At 56.4% G+C, this 19,575-nt stretch overlaps 1 protein-coding gene across 6 annotated transcripts in view; it reads left to right on the plus strand.

Annotated features, from left to right (window-relative positions):
• The first annotated feature begins 561 nt into the window (after positions 1-561).
• The window catches only part of AP3B2 (adaptor related protein complex 3 subunit beta 2), a 64,915-nt gene continuing 45,901 nt past the window's right edge, over positions 562-19,575 (plus strand). Inside the window, exon 1 of one of the 6 annotated variants that reach the window (XM_048865927.2) lies at positions 562-797. In XM_048865927.2, coding sequence (XP_048721884.1) covers positions 685-797 — 113 coding nt within the window. In that variant the 5' untranslated portion in view covers positions 562-684. Of the gene's footprint in view, positions 798-13,151; positions 13,857-19,022; positions 19,224-19,575 lie in introns of those variants that run through there. The other 5 variants (XM_048865929.2, XM_048865925.2, XM_048865926.2 and 2 more) reach the window with 5 other exon arrangements.

Below are 19,575 nucleotides of genomic sequence, written 5' to 3' on the forward strand. Positions count from 1 at the left end.
CCCCCCTCCCCCCCCCACAGAAAAGTTAGGTGTTTTGTCAAACACCCTTCAACCCCAAAAGAGAAGTTTTCAGGTTTGGGGGGCCAAAAATCAAGAACCTTCCTGTGGGAAATGGCTGAAAACGGGACTCCCTAGTTTGTCACCCAGGCATCAGACAGGGTGGGGTATGCACACACACCCTGGGGACTGTCAGATTGGGGCAAAAGCCCCATTTTTAACTGGGAAAAGAAACTTGGCTGGAAAACTTGTGCCCTGCCCACGTATCGGAAAAGGGCCTAGCCTGATCCTCTGATCTGCCCCCTTCCAAAGACACTGGGTCCCTCCAGGGGGTGAGGATGGCTCTGATCCTGCATCTCCCCCTGGAGCCTTTCTACAGCCCCCTTCCCTGAGTCCCTTTGCCCCATCAGCCCTGCCCCGGCATCCTCCATCCTGTGCTGGACAGCAGTCCAGCGCCAGCCACCTCCTGCCTCTTTAAGAGGAGGCTCCCCCCTCCTACCCTGCCTCTCCCGGCTGGGTGGGGGTTGGGGTTTCCCAGCCTACGTAAGCTGCGGCCACATGATGCTGACATCAGCTGCAGCATCCAGCCCTGCTGCAACCCGACCAGCGCATCCCTGATTTACAGGCGTGTGTGGCTTTAAGAGGCTCAGCATCGCCTTCCCCTGGTCGAATCCCCTGCTCCCAGCCATGTCGGCCAGCCCAGCCTACAGCGAGGAGAAAGGGGGCTCCTCCAGCCTGGGGGAGCCGGAGTATGGCCACGATCCGGCCAGCGGCGGCATCTTCTCCTCGGATTACAAACGGTAAGGGGCGGCTGGGCTGAGCAGGGTCTGGGAGGGTGCCGGTGCCCAGGCTGCGGGGGCCTAGAAGGGCCAGCTCGGGCCATCCTCTGCCCTGATTCCCAGGGCATGAGCTATTGGATGCATTTTCCCTTGTGCCCCCCCCCCCACACACACACACACGCACACCTCCCATTTGGGGCAGCATTTGTTGGCGCTGAGAAAAGCACCAGCCAGGAGGGGCCTGTGGGGGAGGCCATTGCAGTGGCAGGTGCCTGTAGCTTCCCTCGGAGGGGACTGGGGTAAAACGGGGACGCCTGGATTGTCTCTAGCCCCTGGGGTGGGGTGGCTGATTTCAGGGAGGCTTTGGCTGAAGGCTAAGAGCAGGGTGAGAATTAAAAATAAATTTTAAAAGATTCCCAGCCACCCTCTGCTAAGCGTGTGATCGCACCTGGGGTTTGTTTGTTCTCAGCTACCAGATGATGTTTGTCTGAGACGCTTTGTGGCTAAACCTACAGCAGAAGGGCTCCTGGGGGGATGCTGGGGGCAGGGAGACACTCATGTTTCTGGCTCAGATTTCCCCTGTACCCTGTGCACTAGAGACGCACAGCGACTCTATAGATCTAGCCCTGCAGACACGCAGCAGCAGCAAATCTTTGGGCTGTATGTGACATCCACACGCAGGTGGAAGCTGGATTCCTAGAGCCCTCTGAACAGATTGCTGTATTTCTCTTACAAAGGCCAAACATCCCATCTTTGCTGCCCTGGTTTTTGTGTGGCATATTTAAGCCCCAGGGAGCTGAATTCACTGGCCAAGTCTTAAATTAAAGGAGAACCCTTCCAGCCCCTGATCTGAAACTGTGTTAAGCCATAAGCATATTTTGTGGTTTTTCACCAACCCAAAGTGCACTTTGCAGTGTTTTGCAAGGACACAGTCAGGGCCCCCTGTGTGCTGCTGGGAGCATGATGAGATGATAAAATACACTGCTGGGCGTTGGTGGGAAGACACTCACCTTTAAAAATGAATTCTCTCTGCAAACTGAGTTTTTTCTAGGAAATCCACAAAAGAACCATGCATATGGTATGCCTGCTTGTGTGTCGCTGTAACTGGAGACCACCAATATCTCATGAGACGGAGAGAAATTGCAAGGCTTTATTGCAAATCTAGTTTATGTGACATGACTTTAAACTCCTAGGGGGAAGTCTGAGCCACACAGAAGTCAAAGGCAAAACTGCCATTGACTGCAGTGGGGCCAGGATTTCACCCCAACTATGTTAGACGTTCCCGTGCAATCTATTCATTCCCACAAATGGGGACTCATGAGGCTGCCTATAGCTAGGGTTAGAAGGTAAGAACAATCTGTGCTAAGAAGCAAACTGGAAACACTACTCTGAACAAGGAATGAAATTAAAACCTTCAGGTGTCAGGATACCCTTACCTCCCCTTCTTGTGTCTAGTCATTGCAGCACATACAGGCCTTTATCATAGTGCTTTGCAATGGCATATCCCTAGGAAAGCAACATTAGCAAGCAAAGGCTGTTTGTAGATTGCTGTCCATATCTGAGGCATCATCTCAAATCTAGAATTCCTATAGATAGGGTTGTTATTGAGTATGTTATACTGTTAGTGGCTCCGGGGGCCATTTCCTGTGTACTGGATCTGTATAGGGATCCAGTGAAACCGTTTGAAATGACCCCATGAGAAAAGACTAGAGGCCTGAGTCTCATCTCACTGTAAATCTGGATTAACTCCACTGGCTTCCTTGGAGGGATTGGATTTCTGCTGCTATGGCTAAGACTGGAGTCTGGCTGTCTGCCTGGGGAAGAGGGGAAGGTGCCAATGGGACAAAGAAGGATTGTGATAGAAATCTGGCTTGCCAAAGGAGAGGTATTCTTACGTACTGCATCAAGGGCTGAATCAGCCAGAATTCCTACTGGGATTCCCACTGTACACTGGGCCTTAAAGCCATAGGCGCCGACTTCCCCGTTTTCCGCTGGGTGCTTGACCCCCCGCCTCTGCTCCCAGCCCTGCCCCCATTCCACCCCTTCCACGTGGCCCTGCCTCTTCCCACTCTGCCCCGCCCCCATTCCAACCCCTTCCCCAAAGTCCGCACCCCAACTCCACCCCCTCCCTGCCCCTATTCCAACCCCTTCCCCAAATCCCCGCGCCGCCCCTGCCTCTTCCCTGCTTCCCTCCCCTGAGCATACCCCCTCCCTCCCAGCATGCCGCCAAACAGCTGTTTGGTGTCTGCCGGGGGGAAGCGCTGGGAGGAAGGCAAAGGAGTGGGGACGTGGCATGCTTGGGTGGGGAGGAGGAGGTGGGGCGGGGGAAGAGTGGAGCTTGGCTGCACCCACTGATTTTTCCCCATGGATGCTCCAGCCCCAGAGCACCCACAGAGTTGTCGCCTATGCTTAAAGCCACAGTATGACCTAGATGCAGATTGCAGAAAGCTGCAGAGGCCTCTAAGGTAACACCCGTTGGAGGGAAGATGATCATATGTGTGCAGAAATACAAGTTCTGAGGACCTGGGTCCTGCTGTGACTAGCAAACTGCAGGGAATGTGATCATGGATGTTTGGGCCCCTACCCTTCTCCCTTATATGTTGGTGTAAATTGGGAGGAGCTCCATTAAAGTCAGGGGCACATTTACACTGATGTCAAATTGGTGTGAGTGAGAGAGCAATAGGGCCCATACGGCGTCATGAAGTACTTTCTCTTGGAGCGGGTGAGTGGATGTCTCGTCCCCAGCAGCCAAAGGATCCCTTTAAAGGGGTTTACAAATCCCAACACCAATGACTAGAGAAGCATGGTCAGAGACTTTCTAAACAGCTGTTTGCTTGTTTATTACTCAAACTTTCCCGGGCAGTGTTGGGAACTCAAACAGCACAGCCCGTGGCTATGCGTTAGAACCAGGAAGTGGAATTAGCTCAGGCTGTAGTCCTGCCTTTGGATCCGTCCGTGCAGACCCCTGCATGGCTACTGGGCTCTGAACGGACACCAGGGTCTCCCCAGGCAGATCTGATTGTGCATGTTGTTGTAGGAACCACAGAGTCACAGTTTTCCACTGAATGCATCCAATGAAGTGAGCTGTAGCTCACAAAAGCTTATGCTCAAATAAATTTGTTAGTCTCTAAGGTGCCACAAGTACTCCTTTTCTTTTTGAGAGTCACAGCTGGGTCTCAACCAACCATGTTACTAAGTCTACACAGACATGCCCGGCCTAGCTACACACACCTTGCTGCTCTGACAGGTGCTTGTTGGCTTCTTAAACCTAGAACATGGAGCAGGCTACTAGAGGGCTCACAAACTATTTAAAGGGACACTGCCTTATTCCTATGTACTACAGTAGGATTGGGACCTCTCAGTGAAACCCAGACATAACACATAGAAGAAGTGATGGGAGGCAAACGAGATGTGAAAAATCCTTTGCCATTAATAATGTATGGCAGCCTTGGAAAACACTGCAAATGTTTACTAGCCCAGGCACAAAATCAGCACTCTCTTGGGTATTTGTATGGCCCCCATTCCTTAGGATCAGAGAACCTCACAGGCCTGGATATAGTTAGTCTCACCACGTCCCTGTGAGGGAGGGAAGAGCTGTTATCCTGCGGCCCAGAGAGACTAAGGCCCAAATGAACTTCAGTGGGAGTGAGGCTTCTAAATCCCTTTGAGAATCTGGGATCTGGGACTCGTCTTGGACACTCAGGAAGCCTGTGTGGAGCCGGGAATTGAATGTAGGTTCCAGGCTGGCACCATAACTACTGGGCCATCCTTCCTATCTGTTCTTCACCATGAGTCGGGAGAATGAAAAGCTAAGGAGATTTTCTCTTCATCTCAAAAACGTTACCTCAGGCCAATGGTTAAAATGGTGCCAGGCTGATCTAAAGGATAGGTTTGTTGTTGTTTTTTTAACCGGAGTGAAATGTTGGTAGCAGCTGTTTGAGTGCAACCCACGGTGCTGTTAGTTGGCTTGGTAAAGATGGATTTCTCCCCTGTGCAGAGGAATAGAATCCTGGGCACTACTGGGCGCCTGCATGGAGCTGGATTTCACCCTACCCAAATTTGAAGATACAGCTGCTCACCTTAAAAACCCTCCAGGAATGAGAGCCACAGACTCTCAGCCAAACTCACCAGCACTAGCCCGCTGCTAGCTCTGATCTTTCCAGTGCTGTTTTAACAAAGATCTTGATTTTATTTCCTTGTTTACTGGTAGCCCAGAGTGACAGACTAGCCCTTAAAAGCGTGTGTGTGTGTGTGTGTGTGTAAATATTATTTCCTTGTTTACTGGTAGCCCAGAGTGACAGACTAGCCCTTAAAAGCATGTGTGTGTGTGTGTGTGTGTGTGTGTGTGTGTGTGTGTAAATATTAATGAAAATAAAGTGCTGAGCCATCACACTTCCCGCAACACAAAGGTGCGGCAGGAGTTTTACCATCCCTGATTGTGTTGTGTCAGATCTTGGAAGACGACTAGGGCTGTGCTGGGGCAGGAGACCTGCGAGGGGACAATCTGGGTGCCAGCTACGGTCTTGCTGGTGACTCAGCAGGCAGCAATCTTCCTTATGAGTCAGTGCTGCAGTTAGGTGGCAGGGGTGCTGGAGGTGCCCCTTTTGGAATTAGCTGTTAAAGACAGGCTGGGAGCACCTCTGGTTTTTAAATTGTGGGTTCTAGGATGGGAGAGTTGATCCCTGGGTTCTGTCAGATTCCAGTGGAGGGGTTTACATTCTGCCTCCCTCAGTTCCCTCGGCAGGATCAGTTGGACAGGATGGTGCTCTTTGCTTACTGCCCTGAACTTTCCTGGGATGTTCAGCTTCTGTGTCCTGCTCCAGAGGTGGCTGCATTTCAGTAGTTAGTGATAGGATTTTGGGGTATATTCTCTAGGTTTAGTACAATAGAGCTCACTGCAGTTAAGGGTGGGGCTGTGAGATGTCTGGGTTAGAATGAGGAGCCAGGATCGACACGACTGAATGCCCTTGTCAGGGAATTAAATATAAGCCCCGGGCTTTGGGGTGAAAGCATGGAACTCAGATGCACAGAGCCATCCTCAGTCTGCCACTGGCTGGAGGCAGGGGGGCTAGAGGGGTCTGCCTGAATGCAGGGCAGGAGGCGAGAGGCTGCCCGGGCACTGGAAGAAGACATGTCAATAGGAGGTGGTCTGTGTAGAATGCCAGGCAGCCTGTGCAGTGGGTGTGTGGTGCATACCCCAGTATGGAAGGGGAATGGGTGAATGCGGCTCACCGCTAATGCCGAAGGGGGATGTTTGTCTCAGGGCAGGGGGTGGCAGTACTGGGGCAGAGTTAACTGGGAGAGGCCTTTTGTTTGGGAATGTGTCTGATTTGATACAGCCAGCACCGCTTGTAACTGAGAAGGTGGCTGTCTTGCCACCTGCTGTTCGTTTTCTCACTGGAGGGAGAGCAGTGCTTCTGCTGTTCATCATGCTCCCTAGAATAAGTAACGGGAAGTACCCAAGGGTCCATCTCTGGCCTTTCGGAGGCCAACAATCTCCATTAGTTACATGTCCCAAATCCTCAGGGAGGAGGCTGCTCCCTGCTCCTCTGCTCACCTTGCCTTAGCTCAGCTGGTCTGGCTGCTTCTAACGCTCAGTGGCTCGCTCCTGATAGCTTGGATGCCATCAGCACTGACTCAGCGTTAGCATCTGACAAACCTTCTCATCAGGCAGGCAGGCAGCTCACCATGGGCTGGGGGTATGTTGCCGTTTATAAGTGAGGTGCCATTAGGGGCAGAGTGTGGATGGGAATCCCCATCGGAGAACCAGGTGTCAAGGTTCCATATGTTAAGATTCAGCAGGTGGGATTCTCTCCTTTCCATGGCAAACCCCATTTTTCTTCGCATTTTTCTTTTCCCTGCTTGCAATCCAGGTGGGTTCTTACACTATCTCGTCACCGTGGTATCTGAGCACCTTCCAGTCGAGCATTAAACAGCCAGACGCGTGGTTTGTACTTTCTCATCCTCTCCCCAGGGAGAGGGCTGTGTGTGAAGCTGATTTGTTTTGGTAGGATTTTGGTTTTGTGTCCGTGCTGCTCAGTGTGGAGTTAGAGAAGGCAGAACTATGTTTTGCCCTTGGAGTGCGAGTGGTATGTTTGGGGTGGCCCTTGGTTCCTGGGGGAGGTCGGTCCGCGATCTGGTACTGGCCCCCCGAGAAGCTCTGTCTCTTGCACAGAGTTATTGGAGAGAGCTCCATGGTGCCAGAGATGTTGATCACAATCTTTGCCCTGGAGCATTAGAGGGTCTTTTAGATATGCTGGTTCCAGGCCATTGAGCGCTCTGAAGATCAGGATTGAGACCTGGAACTTGACTCTGTTCTCTATGGGAGACTGGTGTGGAGAGCAGAGGACAGGTTTGGTGTGTGCAGGGTAACTGGCCCAGGTTCCTTAGCATTGCTGGGGATTGCTACAGGCTGGCACCTGGCCTGAATGAACTCATGCGCCTCCCTCTGATTGCCCTGATCTCTTCAGTGGGAAGAGCGCCCTACTAGGATCCGCTTTCTCCCATCCCTGGGCATGGATCCATCGGTCCTCCCCAGCCCTGCTGGAGGGAACTGCTCCGGTACATTGGACAGCTCACTCCTGACCGCAGCCCCAGTGGTGTAGGCGCAGATTTGACTTCCTGACAGACGCCTGCTCAGATGGAAGCTGAGTTTCTGATACTGCTGCAGCCTGGTGCCGGGGTGGGACTGCAGGGACTGCCCCATCTGCCCGATTCCTTCCTCTCTGAGGGGTGTAACCCCCTGCGGGGACGTTGCTGACCCACCACTCGCCTGCCACCTGTCAGCAGCTGCCTGTCTGCCTGCCTGCAGCCAGCCGGTGTGAAATGGCTGGACAGCAGCACTCTGCCAGTACCGGTTGGGACAGAGATGGTGCTGAGGATTCAGCAGGAGGTGCTGTTTCCCCAGCAGCACAACGCTGATGCTAATAGCTGGAAGGCGCCTTGCTGCTGGAGGTGCCAATTCTTGGATGAGACGTAAAACCGAGATCCTGCCCACTCATGTTCCTGTGCCACTCTTTGCTATGTCCTACAGCTGCTAACTCCCCCTACAGTCCCAGCTGTACATAGTGGTGTTCTTCACTTCCGGTCCTAAACTGTTGTGCAGAGTAGCTGTGTGCTTTATAACAGCAGCTGCATTCTACCCCAGAGGTGGCTGCATTTCAGTGGTGGGTGAAACAATCTCTGTGTATAGCAGCTTATTGGAATCCCCTGGGATGAAAGGGGATAGAGAGGGTTGGAGAAGCAGGATCCTGGCTGCCTGCTAGTTATCATGCTCCCACCAGAGCTTCCTGCTACCTTTGCCTCCCGCATGTGCAGGGCTCTGCTGCGTTTGGATTTTACATGCTGGCTGGCTGTTCTGCTGGAGAAGGTGGGTGTGGGGAGGACTCAGGGCTGGGGCTGCATCGCTCCAGCATTTGAATCACACAGCTGGGTCGTGTGTGTGTCTGGTGAGGGAAAGCATCCATGCCTTTCTCTCCCAGTTAGACCACTCCTATGCACTGTACGTAGGGCTGTCCTTGAAGGGCATCTGGCAGCTACATCTGGGGCAGGCTGCTGGGTCCCAGCCCCACTCAGCCCCGGTGCACTTCAAGGAGTCAGTTGCCATCCTCTGAGCAGGCTGGGGATGGCTCCTTCCCCCACGTACCATGGAGCACAGCTGAGTTCTGCCCAGGCTTCTCCTCTGCCAGCTTTCCAGACTTGCAGGCAGGGACCAGACCAATGTCCAGGGCTCTATGCAAGGTTTTGGGGCTTCAGAAGACTTTTGCCCGTTCCCATGGGAGTCTCAACGCAGGTGGAAGGGGTTAGAGGGACTGGCACTGGGGAGGCTGAAATGATGGATCCTCAGAGCCTGCACAGCTGGGCAGCGACTGGCGAGCTCCTGCCCACCGCACCCACCAATAGGCCTCGGTCTGAGCGAGGAGAGGGGTAATCGGAGCCCCAGAGGCTGCCAAGCAGGGTGTAGATTGGTGCCTCTTGTGGTCCCCAGGCCTGTTTCACACAGGTCCCACAGGGAACTGCTCCGAGCCTGTCCTGCTGGGCTCCCTGTGGTGGGCTTTGTGCCCCCACACTCTCACTGACTGTACCATGCCCGCTGGGCATGCTCGCTTGGGCAGACTATTTTGAATGGCTCTGTGGGAGTCGGACACTCCCGGTGATGGTCCAGCCGGGCGAGGCCTGTGAACCCAAAACTGATGCCTGAGTCTTCTTGCTATGGCCACAGGCCTGCAACCATGGCAGGGGGTGGGAATAACGAGGGAACCCCAGCATGAGGGGTCTGGGACAGCCCCTCCGGGCTGACGCCACCAGGGTCTGTGCAGAGCTGCTGGGGCTGTAAATGAGCCACGTTGCCAGGCTGCCCACAGCAGAGGGGTAGGTACAGTGGGGACTGTGCTCTGCCCCATGCCTGCCTGAGCCCTATTGGGGGTATGGTGCCCCCCTGCTCACTCATCTCCGCTGCCCATCAGATCTAGGGCTGAGTGCTCTCCAGCGCCCCCTGCACTGGGACTGTGGCAAGGCAACCCAGCCAGCATCACTTCCAGGTCTGGAGGGGAGATGATTGGTGGGCCTCTGTCACGTGGATGTTTTAGGCCCCAGGCCCACACCTTGGCCATCCACCATCACAGTTGAGCTGAGGCTCAGCTGGGAACGTGGGGCTCTCCCTGAAACAGTCACGGCCTCCCGCTCCCACTGAGTCTTATTCCCAAATCCTGCATGTCTTCTAACAGGTGCCCCAGCCCCAGGAGGACACCGGATCCCCAGTACCGTTGGGAAAGCAGGGAATGGAGACTCTGCATGTTCCAGGCCCTTCTCCCAAACGGGAGCTTGCCCTGCCCAGGGCTCTGAGATAAACTTCAGGGTAGATGTAAGGGCTGGGAGCGTGGGGAGAGCCTGGCACGGTGCAGGTAGGAGCTGGGCCAGCTCCCAGTCAGCTCTGCCAGTGCCCCTCAATCCTGACCTGCAGCCCCCTGCTACTGCAGTCCTGCCCCCGTTCCCAAACAGCTCCACACAAGAATCCTGTCGCTTTCACACTGCTGCTGCACCAGGGGCTTGATCAGTAGGGCAGGGATGGGAGCTATTCATGAGGCAGGGGACTCCTGGAAGCTGTGGGGTAGGTGGAATGGCAGAGAGACCCCCTACACGCACCCTTTTAGGGGGAAGAATAGCAAAGATCCCAGTAACGCTCCAGAGGGGTATGGGGGGCTAAAGTGTCATCTGCCCATTAGCCTTACAGCAGGATAGCTGCAGCCACTTAGTGCAGGCCCAGGATTAACCTTTGTGCAGAGCAATGCTGGGGATCTACGCAGTTCCCCGCTGTCCAGCAATGCTATCGATCAGCCCGTTCTACAGGGGCTGGGCTACGGGGATCTGCGGGAATCCTCACTGCTCAAAGACAGGAGCCAAACTAGCCATGGGCTCAGGGTGAGCTTGTAAATGCTCCCAGCGTCACCCCTGCATTGACTCCAGTGGGGATTCCACTTACAGGGTCGGGCCCAGGAACTACCAGGGTGAGTATTTCCCGCACCAACCACCCCTATGATTGGCACCTGAGTCGAGGGGCTGCTTGCTGGCAGCCCTGATGGGGACCAAGGACTGGCCTGGCCATGGAGACTGAGTGCCCATCTCGCCCCTACTAGTGGGCTCCCTACAGAAAGGGGGGGGGGGAAGAGGGGCAGTACCTGCCCTGAGGATTTCCTTCTCCAACACTGTCAAGCTAACAGCTGTCACCAGAATTTGGCTCCTCTTTCCGCAGTTTCCCCTTCTGACGCCGTCTCTGAACTTTTCCTTCCCTGCTCTCTGTGAGTAACGTGAACCCGAAGGCAGGTTGGATTTCACTGGAGACGTTCTGATACCAGCCCAGAGGTACTGGGAGCGCCATCTACCCTGGTGTCAGGACAGCTTGGGTCCCCCGCACTCAATGGCCCTGTGGGCTAAGAAGGAGTCTGGATGAGTTGGCCTGGCCCTGGCTCAGCAGCACTTGCTGTGGTGCTGTGTGTACAGCGCAGACATGGCAGCCTGGGAAGGAGCTCGGCCGTCCATGGGGCTCCAGCTTCAGTGAAGCACTTTGGGCCTGCTCCTCCTGTCGAGTGCCCTGGGTAAGCCAGGAGGAACCCCACGGAAGCCAGTGCTGCTGCCCCAGGGTAAACCTGGTGTAAGATCACAATCCGGTCTGAACAGCCATCCACGTTTGGCATTTAGCATCTTAGTGCAAAATTCTGGGCTGGGGGAAGGGAGGCACAGGAATTGCATGGCAGGGGGAGGGTGGGCTTCTGGTTGAGTTGCTGTGCTGGGATTCGGGAGTTAGGTTCTGGGCCTGACTCTGCCATAGACTCCCGGTGTGACCGGGGCAAATCCCTCAGCCCCCCATCCATAAAATAGGGCTAGTGATGCTTTCTGTGTCTTAGTTATATTGTAAACATAGGGATAGCCACTGCCTCTTAATACGTGTGTCTGTAACAAGCCCAGCACAATGGGGCACTACGGGCACTACTGGAATGCAAACAGAGCTACAGACACAAACAAGGGGGTAAAGCCCGGCTGGGAGGGCGATCATGCACAGTGGCTACTGGATGATGCCGTTTCCCCCCGCAACAGAACCAACCCAACTGGCATCTAAGTGGGGCTCTTGCCCCTCTGTCCCTCCCCTGGGCTGGCGTCTGGGGCGCGGCTCCAGAGGCTGTGACAGCTCCCCAGATGTGTGGTGTGTCCAGGCAGTCTGGGTCCAGGGGCGTCAAACGCCCACACGTCAGCTCAGCTCCCCGTGTCTGTGCTGCAGCCCAGCGTGAAGCTGCATGATGCGCTGGCTGTCACAGACCCCAGCCCTGGTGACTCATCTGCAGTGCTGGCTGCCCTGTCGCCTGTGTGAACGGCTCTGTCCCTGTGTGACGCTGGCAGGGATGCACCAGGGGAGCACTGCACGGGACAGGGCCATGGATCCGGGCTTGTCCTCTCTCAGGGGTGTCCTGGATGTGATTACGCCTGCCAGAGGCCCCATGAGCCAGGCACTGTCCTCTCTTACTCCTTCACCCAGCCCCCTCTCACCTAGCAGCTTCCTGGGCTGCCTTTCCCTCTGGCCAGCACCTGGGAACCGCACCACAGCTGGCTCCTTCCCTGCCCTGCTTCCTCCTCCCGGAGCGGCTCCATGGCTCCCTTCTGTCCTAGTGCTGTGCCCACCTGCCTCGCGGCCCTTCCGCCTGGGGTGGCTGCCGTGCGTCGGGCCCTCGTGCACAGCGTGGGGAGCGGGAATCACTCCCCGTGACCCCAGCCTGCCCCTGCTGAAATGAATGGAAAATGAGAACAGTGAATTCCCTGCCTGCTCTCGGACAGCTTCGAGCCTGCAGCAAGGGGTTGGTTCTTGCTCTCGAAAACTCCTGTCGGGGGTGGCTCTCTGTGGGCTTAATGCATGATGTTCAGCTCTCTGTGCAGGGGATGTCGCTCTGGACCACTCCACAGGCTCCCCGCTAGCTCTGGTGAGGTCGTGGCTGGGTCTTTAGCCAAGAACAGCATCCCTGGCACTGAAGGGTTAAAGGCCAGTGGGTAGCTCAGGCCTCTTTGTCCTACAAAAGAGCTGACCAGGGCTGGAACAACTCTCTGGATGCCTGGAATGAGATCCTCTGGCAGCAGTGGGCATCCCTGTTAAATCCTCTGGGGGCTGCCTCAGTCTATGGCATATGCACAGCGGCATCGCTAGGCTGGAGCAGAACCAAGGTCTGTCTAGCCCAGTGTCTCATCTCTGCCAGTGGCCAGCACCAGATGCCTTAGGGAAAGGTGTAGGAACCCTGCAGTGGCAGATGTGGGGTGATCAGCCCCCATGAATGTCTCCCCTGAGCCCCTAAGACAGAGTAGCTGAAGCTCTGAAGCATGAGGGTTTATCTCACTTCCATTCTCCTTGGTAGCATGACTCTAGATATCCTCGATATCCCTCTCTGTGAGTCCCTCCCTGCACCTAGCTGAGTGCTTGCCAGCCCTGTCCTGCCTGTGCCCTGTGGATGGGAGCTGGTAGCCTGCAAGTGCCCACGGATGGCAGGTACAGTCACCCTCTGGGCCTGATGCTTGGAGGTGCTGAGCACTGGCAGCTAGCATGGACTTAGCTGGGGTCTGCCCTATGTCCCTGCGGGGCAGGGGATGGGTGGCGATCCCCAGGGGCAGAGGGGGGTGGTCGGGCTGGCTCACTCTGAGTGGCAGTTTGTGTGTGGCCAGCAGGAGGCGCTGCAAGCCAGGCGAGGAGCAAGGGCTCCTCTTCAGCTGCCTTCCAGCTGCTGCAGCATCAGATTTCAGCCCAGGGACAGGAGGGCGGGGGCTGTCAGGCAGAGGGGAGCTCGGAGAGGAGGGGAGCTGAGTCATAGAGCTGAGCCAGCTGACCTGCAAACGTGGCTGGGCTGTGCTGAGCGTCTGGCCGGGGGCAGGAGCTGGGGTGGTTGGGGCAGCGCAGTGTGGGCACGAGGAGCCTCTTTAGCCTGCTGTGCTAGGGCCAGCCAAGCCCTCCGGGGAGCCCAGAAGCTGCTCCCCCATAGCCATGTGGGTGCTCCCCTCACAGGCAGCCAGCCCCAGCTCCTCGCTGCTGCCTTCCTTCCTCATGCCTTGAATCGCACCCACCAGCTCGGGATCTGGGATTCAGGATCAGAGACGACAACCCTGGGGGGTCCAGAGGGGGTGCCAGTGAGAGAGGGGGCAGGAAGCCCCCCAGCTGTGCTGGAACTCCACTGGGGAGCTGGCCGGGGGGAGCTTGGCAGAGCCAGGTTAACCCTTTGAGGGCTGGCACACTGACTGCAGAAGAATCAGTGTCCCTGTTGCTGAGGGGCCATCACCTCTCTCTACCTGTCGGCGACCCTTGCTCCCCTCCGCAGCTGCGATGAATCCGATGCAGAAGCTGCTGCAGCTGCCGGCCAGCGCAGTGAACCTGGTGAGGTTCCAGCAGGGGATGGCAAGTGAAGAGGCCAAGAGCCCAGTGCTGACACCTGACGGAGGGCAGCAGGTCTGGTACAACGCTATGCAGGCTGACGAGCTCCGTCTGCTCAAGTCGCCAGAGCAGGTGGCTGCCCCAGAAAACAGCACCAGTGGCAGCCAGACACAGCCACTACGGTAGGGCCACTGGTGGGGAGGGGGGCTCTTGTGAGTTTGGGAGGCAGGGAAGGGACGGGAGTGCTTGGAGGACACAAAACCATTCTCCCCTTAGGAATAAAATGCTAGCAACTTGGTCCTCCTAAGATCTCAACTGGATGGTGGCAGTAGTGGGATGAGATGGGAGGAGCCTCTTCCCAGAGAGACTCTGTCCCTGGGCTCCCCATTGTCAAATTGGGAGTGGGTTTCCTGGTCCTACAAGACCCTGATCCCCACTGAAAGGGAGGGAGAAGGGGAGGGGGTTCTCCACAACACTGCCCCATCACACACCCCATCAGAGTGATGTTAGGAGAGCTCTAGCCCCTTGGCTTTCCCTTCAAAACTCCACCCTGCATAACTCTTCCACTGTCCCCAGCATGGCCCATGGGGAATCTGGCCCTACTGGACTGTAACAGGAGTTGCTGGGTCTGTGTCTGAGACAGAGTCTCTCTAGGACACAAGGGCCTGCATTTCAGTGAGTGTCAAGCATGCTTCAAGTGGTGCTTGCTGGGTGATGGGGGCATGGGGAGGAGGCACAAGGGGCTGCAGGGGGCCATATGGCTACCTATGAGGTGAGCTTGGGATGCTGGGGTCATAGACAAGGGTACAGCTTTAATGACAGCTAGTAAAGCACCTCTGAGCCTTGAGGGCCCAGTGCCACCCTGCTGTGTCCATGGAGCTGTCCAAAGGGCCCATCTCTTTGAGGGTGCGGGTGAAGCTGGCCCAGTGGGATCTGTTTTCTGTGTCCCTCTTCGTCCAGCCCTGCCCCTGCATCCTCAGGGTCTCTCCATGCCAGTTGAGTGGCAACCCTGCCGCACCTTGTCTGCCTGGCGTTCCTGAAGTGGTGCCATCATTCTGTGAGTCCTTCGCTCGCCCAGGCCTGGCTCTGGGGGCAGGGGAAGGAGAGGACACTGAGGATACTATAGCAGAACCTCAATACATAGTGCCTTGCTTCATGCTGGAGCTGTGAATTTCCCGCGCTGGGGGCTCCATGTCCGCTGAGCTCTTGGCAGCACAAAATGGCGGTTTTGCTGTTCGTTGGAAGGGATTTAGCTCTGGCTTTCCCCAAATTTGCTCCCTTGGAGCCAGGATGAGTCCCTCCAAGTCCTGGAGCCCGGAACCTGTGACTGGGAATAGGGCGTTAGGAGGGAAAGCGGCCAGCTCAGCCTCACCTGCCGCCTGAGCATGGGGGTCCCCTAGGGATAGCCTCGCACTCTGTGACGCGGTCCCAGCTTCAATCGAAGTTTGGGGTTGCATCAGACGACCCCACAGCACGGGAGGTTTGGATGGAGGATTCCGGTTCGGCCTGCTCTAGAGACACTTGGGTCTGGACCAGTCTCCCTGTGCTCTGGGGGCTTGTCTCAGCCCCAACTGCAGATCTCATTGTTCCATTTCCGTCCTTAATACTGCTGTTCCTGGCCCTCTGGGAGCTGGGTACTCCTCCCCCACTGATTACCAGGGCAAGGGATCCCATGTTGCTGCATGGGCCTTCCCTGTCCATGCTGTGGTGCTACGTTTTGGACAAGCTAGTATCTGTGGTGTGTTTATGGTTAATGGGGGGCCCCCCTCCCCATTTGCGGGGAGGTGCATCCTAGCTAGAAGGTGTGACTTCTTGTCCCCCCACTCCCAGCCCCAGCCCACCCTCCTCCCACTTAGCTCTGACTCAGCCCGGTCCTGCTCTGCAAGTCTTGAGGCTCGAACCTCAGAACACACTGAGAGAGTTCGCGCCAGCTCAGAGGCATCTGCCCTTGAATTGGAGATGTACTATTCTCTGGAAACTCTGGGGATGCTTTTGGAAATGGTTTGGATTGTTTTGTCCCCATGTCACTTCTGTGCATTTAGGGAGCCTCAGGTGTGCCAACAAAGGGGCTGAACTCTTATAGGAAAGCCCCAGAGAATTGAATCGAGAGTTATACGCTACCTATAGCAGGCGTGGACAAACTTTTTGGCCCGAGGGCCACATCAGGGAATAGAAATTGTATGACAGGCTATGAATGCTCACAAAATTGGGGTTGGGGTGCGGGATGGGGTGTGGGCTCTGGGGTGGGGCTGGGGATGAGGAGTTTGGGGGGCAGGAGGGTATTCCGGGCTGGGATCGAAGGGTTTGGAGAGCGGGAGGGGGATCAGGGCTGGGACAGGGGGTGGGGGCATGGGGAGAGGCTCAGGGGGTGCAGGCTCCAAGCGGTGCTTACTTCAAGCAGTTCCCGGAAGCAGTGGCATGTCCCTTCTCCAGCTCCTACATGGAGGTGCAGCCAGGTGGGTCTGCACGCTGCCCCATCTGCAGATACCGCCCCTGCAGCTCCCATTGGAGCACGTAGGAGCTGGAGTGGGGCCATGCCGCAGCTTCCGGGAGCTGCGCCCTGGCCGCAGCACAGCTAAGCTGCATGGTGCAGCCCCAACCCAGAGCCCCAGCCAGAGCACCGGAGCGGGGCTAAGCCGCGTGGTGCGGCCCCGCCCAGCACCCCGGCCAGAGTGCCAGAGCAGGGCCGAGCCATGCGGTGCGGCCCCGACCGAGCAACCCTGCTGGAGCGGGGCCGAGCTGCATGGTCTGGGCCCCGACCCAGTGCCCCAGCTGGTCCGGGGCCAAGCCATGTAGTGCGGCTCATGGGCTGGCTTAAAACAGCTTGCGGGCAGTAGTTTGCCCACCCCTGATCTTTAGGGTTTTGTTTAAAAGCACCCTATAGAATGGAATATAGAATTCTATCCCTGCTACAGAAGTCTATGGAAAGGACGCTATCAAAAGCTGTGACCAGATTCTCAGCTGGTGTTAATTATTCGATCCATTGGAGCTCCACTGATTTACCCCAGCTGAGGCGCTGGCTGTTTTTTGTCTCTATTAAATGCCATCCAACTGGGGACGTGCACGTGGAGCTTCCAGTGACTCACAGGGAGCCCCCTGTGTGATGAGCTCAGACCCCGGAGTGCCCCCTTGCCATCACCGCCATGCATTTGGGTCGCGTTTGGGAGTTTCTGCCCTCGGGGCGGGGTGAAAGTGAGCCGGTACGGGCTGGTATGGCATACCAGTAAGAACCCGCACCAGCCTGGACCCAGCCCAGAGCTTTAATGTCCCTGCCCCTTTTGCCTCCCTTGTTGGCGGCCCTGCTGGTAGGGTCCGTACCGGCAGGGCCGCTGACGGGGCGTGGGGGGGGAAGGGGCAGCAACGTTAAAGAACTGCCGCGGCAAACGACCCTGCCCCTTTTGTCCCCTCTTGGCCACCCGGGCTGGGGTGGGGAATTTAAAAGGGCTTGGGGCTCCAGACGCTGCTGCCGATACTGCAGCAGCGGCATCCGGAGCCCTGGGCCCTTTAAATTGCCCCAGGTGGCACGGGCCAGGTGGCCTGGAAGGGCGGGATGGGGGATGCTGACCCCCCAATGCCGCCCCTTCCACCTGAGGCCCCATCCCTTCCAGGGGCTGGAGCCAGCCCCCGCCCCATACCGGTAAGTGTCCTGAGTTAATTTCACCCCTGCTCAGGGGTCACATTGTGACTGGGAGTTTTGCCCCAGGTGAAACTGAAAAAGACATGTAGGGACTGGGTCAGTTCCTATTGATTGCCACATCAGGGACAGCCCAGGGGGCTGCAGGCTGGGCAGCCCGTACGCTAACCGGTGCTGATGTGTCCCAGCCCAGCTGAGGGTCGGGGGGGCTCTGCCTCTAATTGGCAAGAGTCTCAGTGGGGGCCTGAGTGTCCATTACAGAGAGCTCCTGCCCACTGTACTCAGACCCCCAGTATCCAGGTGGGGGGCGACAGGCCTGGGGGCATCCAGCTGGGGGCAGGAGGAGGATGTTCAGAAGGGATTTCATGTAGCAGAAGCTGGGGGCTTAGCTGAGCACCAGCAAACTCAGCCCATAAGGGACTCAGTGTCCTCCTGGCCCCAGAGGCTGCTGCGAGGAAGGCACCTTGCCTCCCCCCGCCGCCCCCCCGTAACCGCCCCCACTGTGTGTGTAACCCCAGCTGCCCAGGGCCTGTGAATGGAATAGGTGTAAGAGAAGCCTGGCGTTGAGGTTGCCATGGTGCTGTCAGTGGATTCCTGGCGGGATGAATATTTCACAGGTGGCTGCGGGTTGGGTTCCCTGGCCAAGGCAGGCAGCTCTGCAGCCTCCTGGGCCCTGCTCCTTGCAGAGTCTGCAAGGGGGGTAGATCCCCCTGTCCACCTCCTCCTGGGCCCCTCGGCCCCTGTGGCTCGTGCTAAGCTGCCCAGCTGCGCCAGGTTCTGCAGCGTGGTGGCGGGGGGAGGGTGTGAGGGGTCTGCCCCACTGTCGGATGCAGAGCTGGGGCTGGGGGCTACTGGGGCTCAGTGAGAAGGGACAGGTTGGGAGGTGAGGGTGGAGGCTGGCCTTGTGTTTAGCACAGGCCTGGGCAGTTCTGACCCATTTCTGCCCCTTATTCACCATGTAGCCTTGGACAGCGGCCCTCCCCCCATGCCTTAGCACACCCAGGTAGGGAACCTCACCATGGGTACCTCACCATGGGCAGCAAGACACTGCTGAGCTCCAGTAAGTGCCCCGAGCATCCCCCTGCCCTCCACAACCAAATGATCAACCAAGGCCTCCCCTCCCCCACCACAGCTGGGCCCTGTGCAGAGCCAGAGGTTACAACCAGGAGCCTCTCTTGTTTCCTGGGGTCTCCGGTTTCATTGCAGACTGAATTCATTAACAGAGCTGCGGGGCTGGCTTCCCCCTCCCCCCATTCCTCTCCCTGTGGGGTTGGCTCCTGGCCAGCCCCCTCCCCTGGCCTGGGCCCAGCTCTCTGGGAGCTGAGGGGGGGGCACACTGAAAGTCAGCCACCTCATCGATTCCCATGTGAGACTTGGCACTTGGGCCCTGAGTCCAGTGGTGAACTTCAGGGTTCAAAACTGAACCCCCGAGTGAAGTTCCTGGGGGACGAGGGATGCCAATCAAATCAAGACCCAGGGAATGGCTTTGCAGAGACGCTGTAAAACCAAGCAAACATGGTCTGTGCAGGAATAAGTTGCTCAGATATCTCTGGAAGTTTGTGCAATGTTTTTTATTTGCCTAGTTTAATCACACAACACCAGCCTGCTGTTTATTGCTGACAAGCGGGTGGGGGAGATGACTTGCTGCTATTTCCCTGGTGTGGCTGCTGTGCTGAATTATCTGAATGCCTCACTGATATCTACAGACTAGGGTGAAGGGCTCAAATGTGTCCTAGGCCCCACTCTGCTAATAGCAAAGGAAGATTCTTCTCTAGCTCTGGCACTGGGCTTTTAAATCAACAGAAGGTAGGAGCCTAAATACCTTTGAGGATCTGGGCTTAGGAGCCTATGCGTTTGGACCAGGGACATGGTGGAAGTCCCATAGGATTGGAGTCCATCTGTGGCTGTATGTCAGGTGGGTCCTTGTTGCACCTGTTGCCCTGTGTCTAGAGGATAATAGGGTTATAAAGAATAGCCAGCATGGATTTGTCAAGAACAAATCATGCCAAAACAACCTAATTTCCTTCTTTAACAGGGTTACTGGTCTAGTGGATGGGGGAAGCAGTGGATGTGATATATCTTGATTTTAGCAAGGCTTTTGATACGGTTCCACATGACATTCTCATAAATAAATTAGGGAAAAGTGGTCTAGATGAACTTACTGTCAGGTGGGTTCAGAACTGGTTGAAAGACCTTATTCAACGACTGGTTATCAATGGTTCACTGTCAAACTTGGGGGATGTATCAGGTCTGTACTAGTCAATATT

This window comes from Caretta caretta, chromosome 10 (genome assembly GCF_965140235.1).
Source record: "Caretta caretta isolate rCarCar2 chromosome 10, rCarCar1.hap1, whole genome shotgun sequence".
NCBI classification, from domain to species: domain Eukaryota; kingdom Metazoa; phylum Chordata; order Testudines; family Cheloniidae; genus Caretta; species Caretta caretta.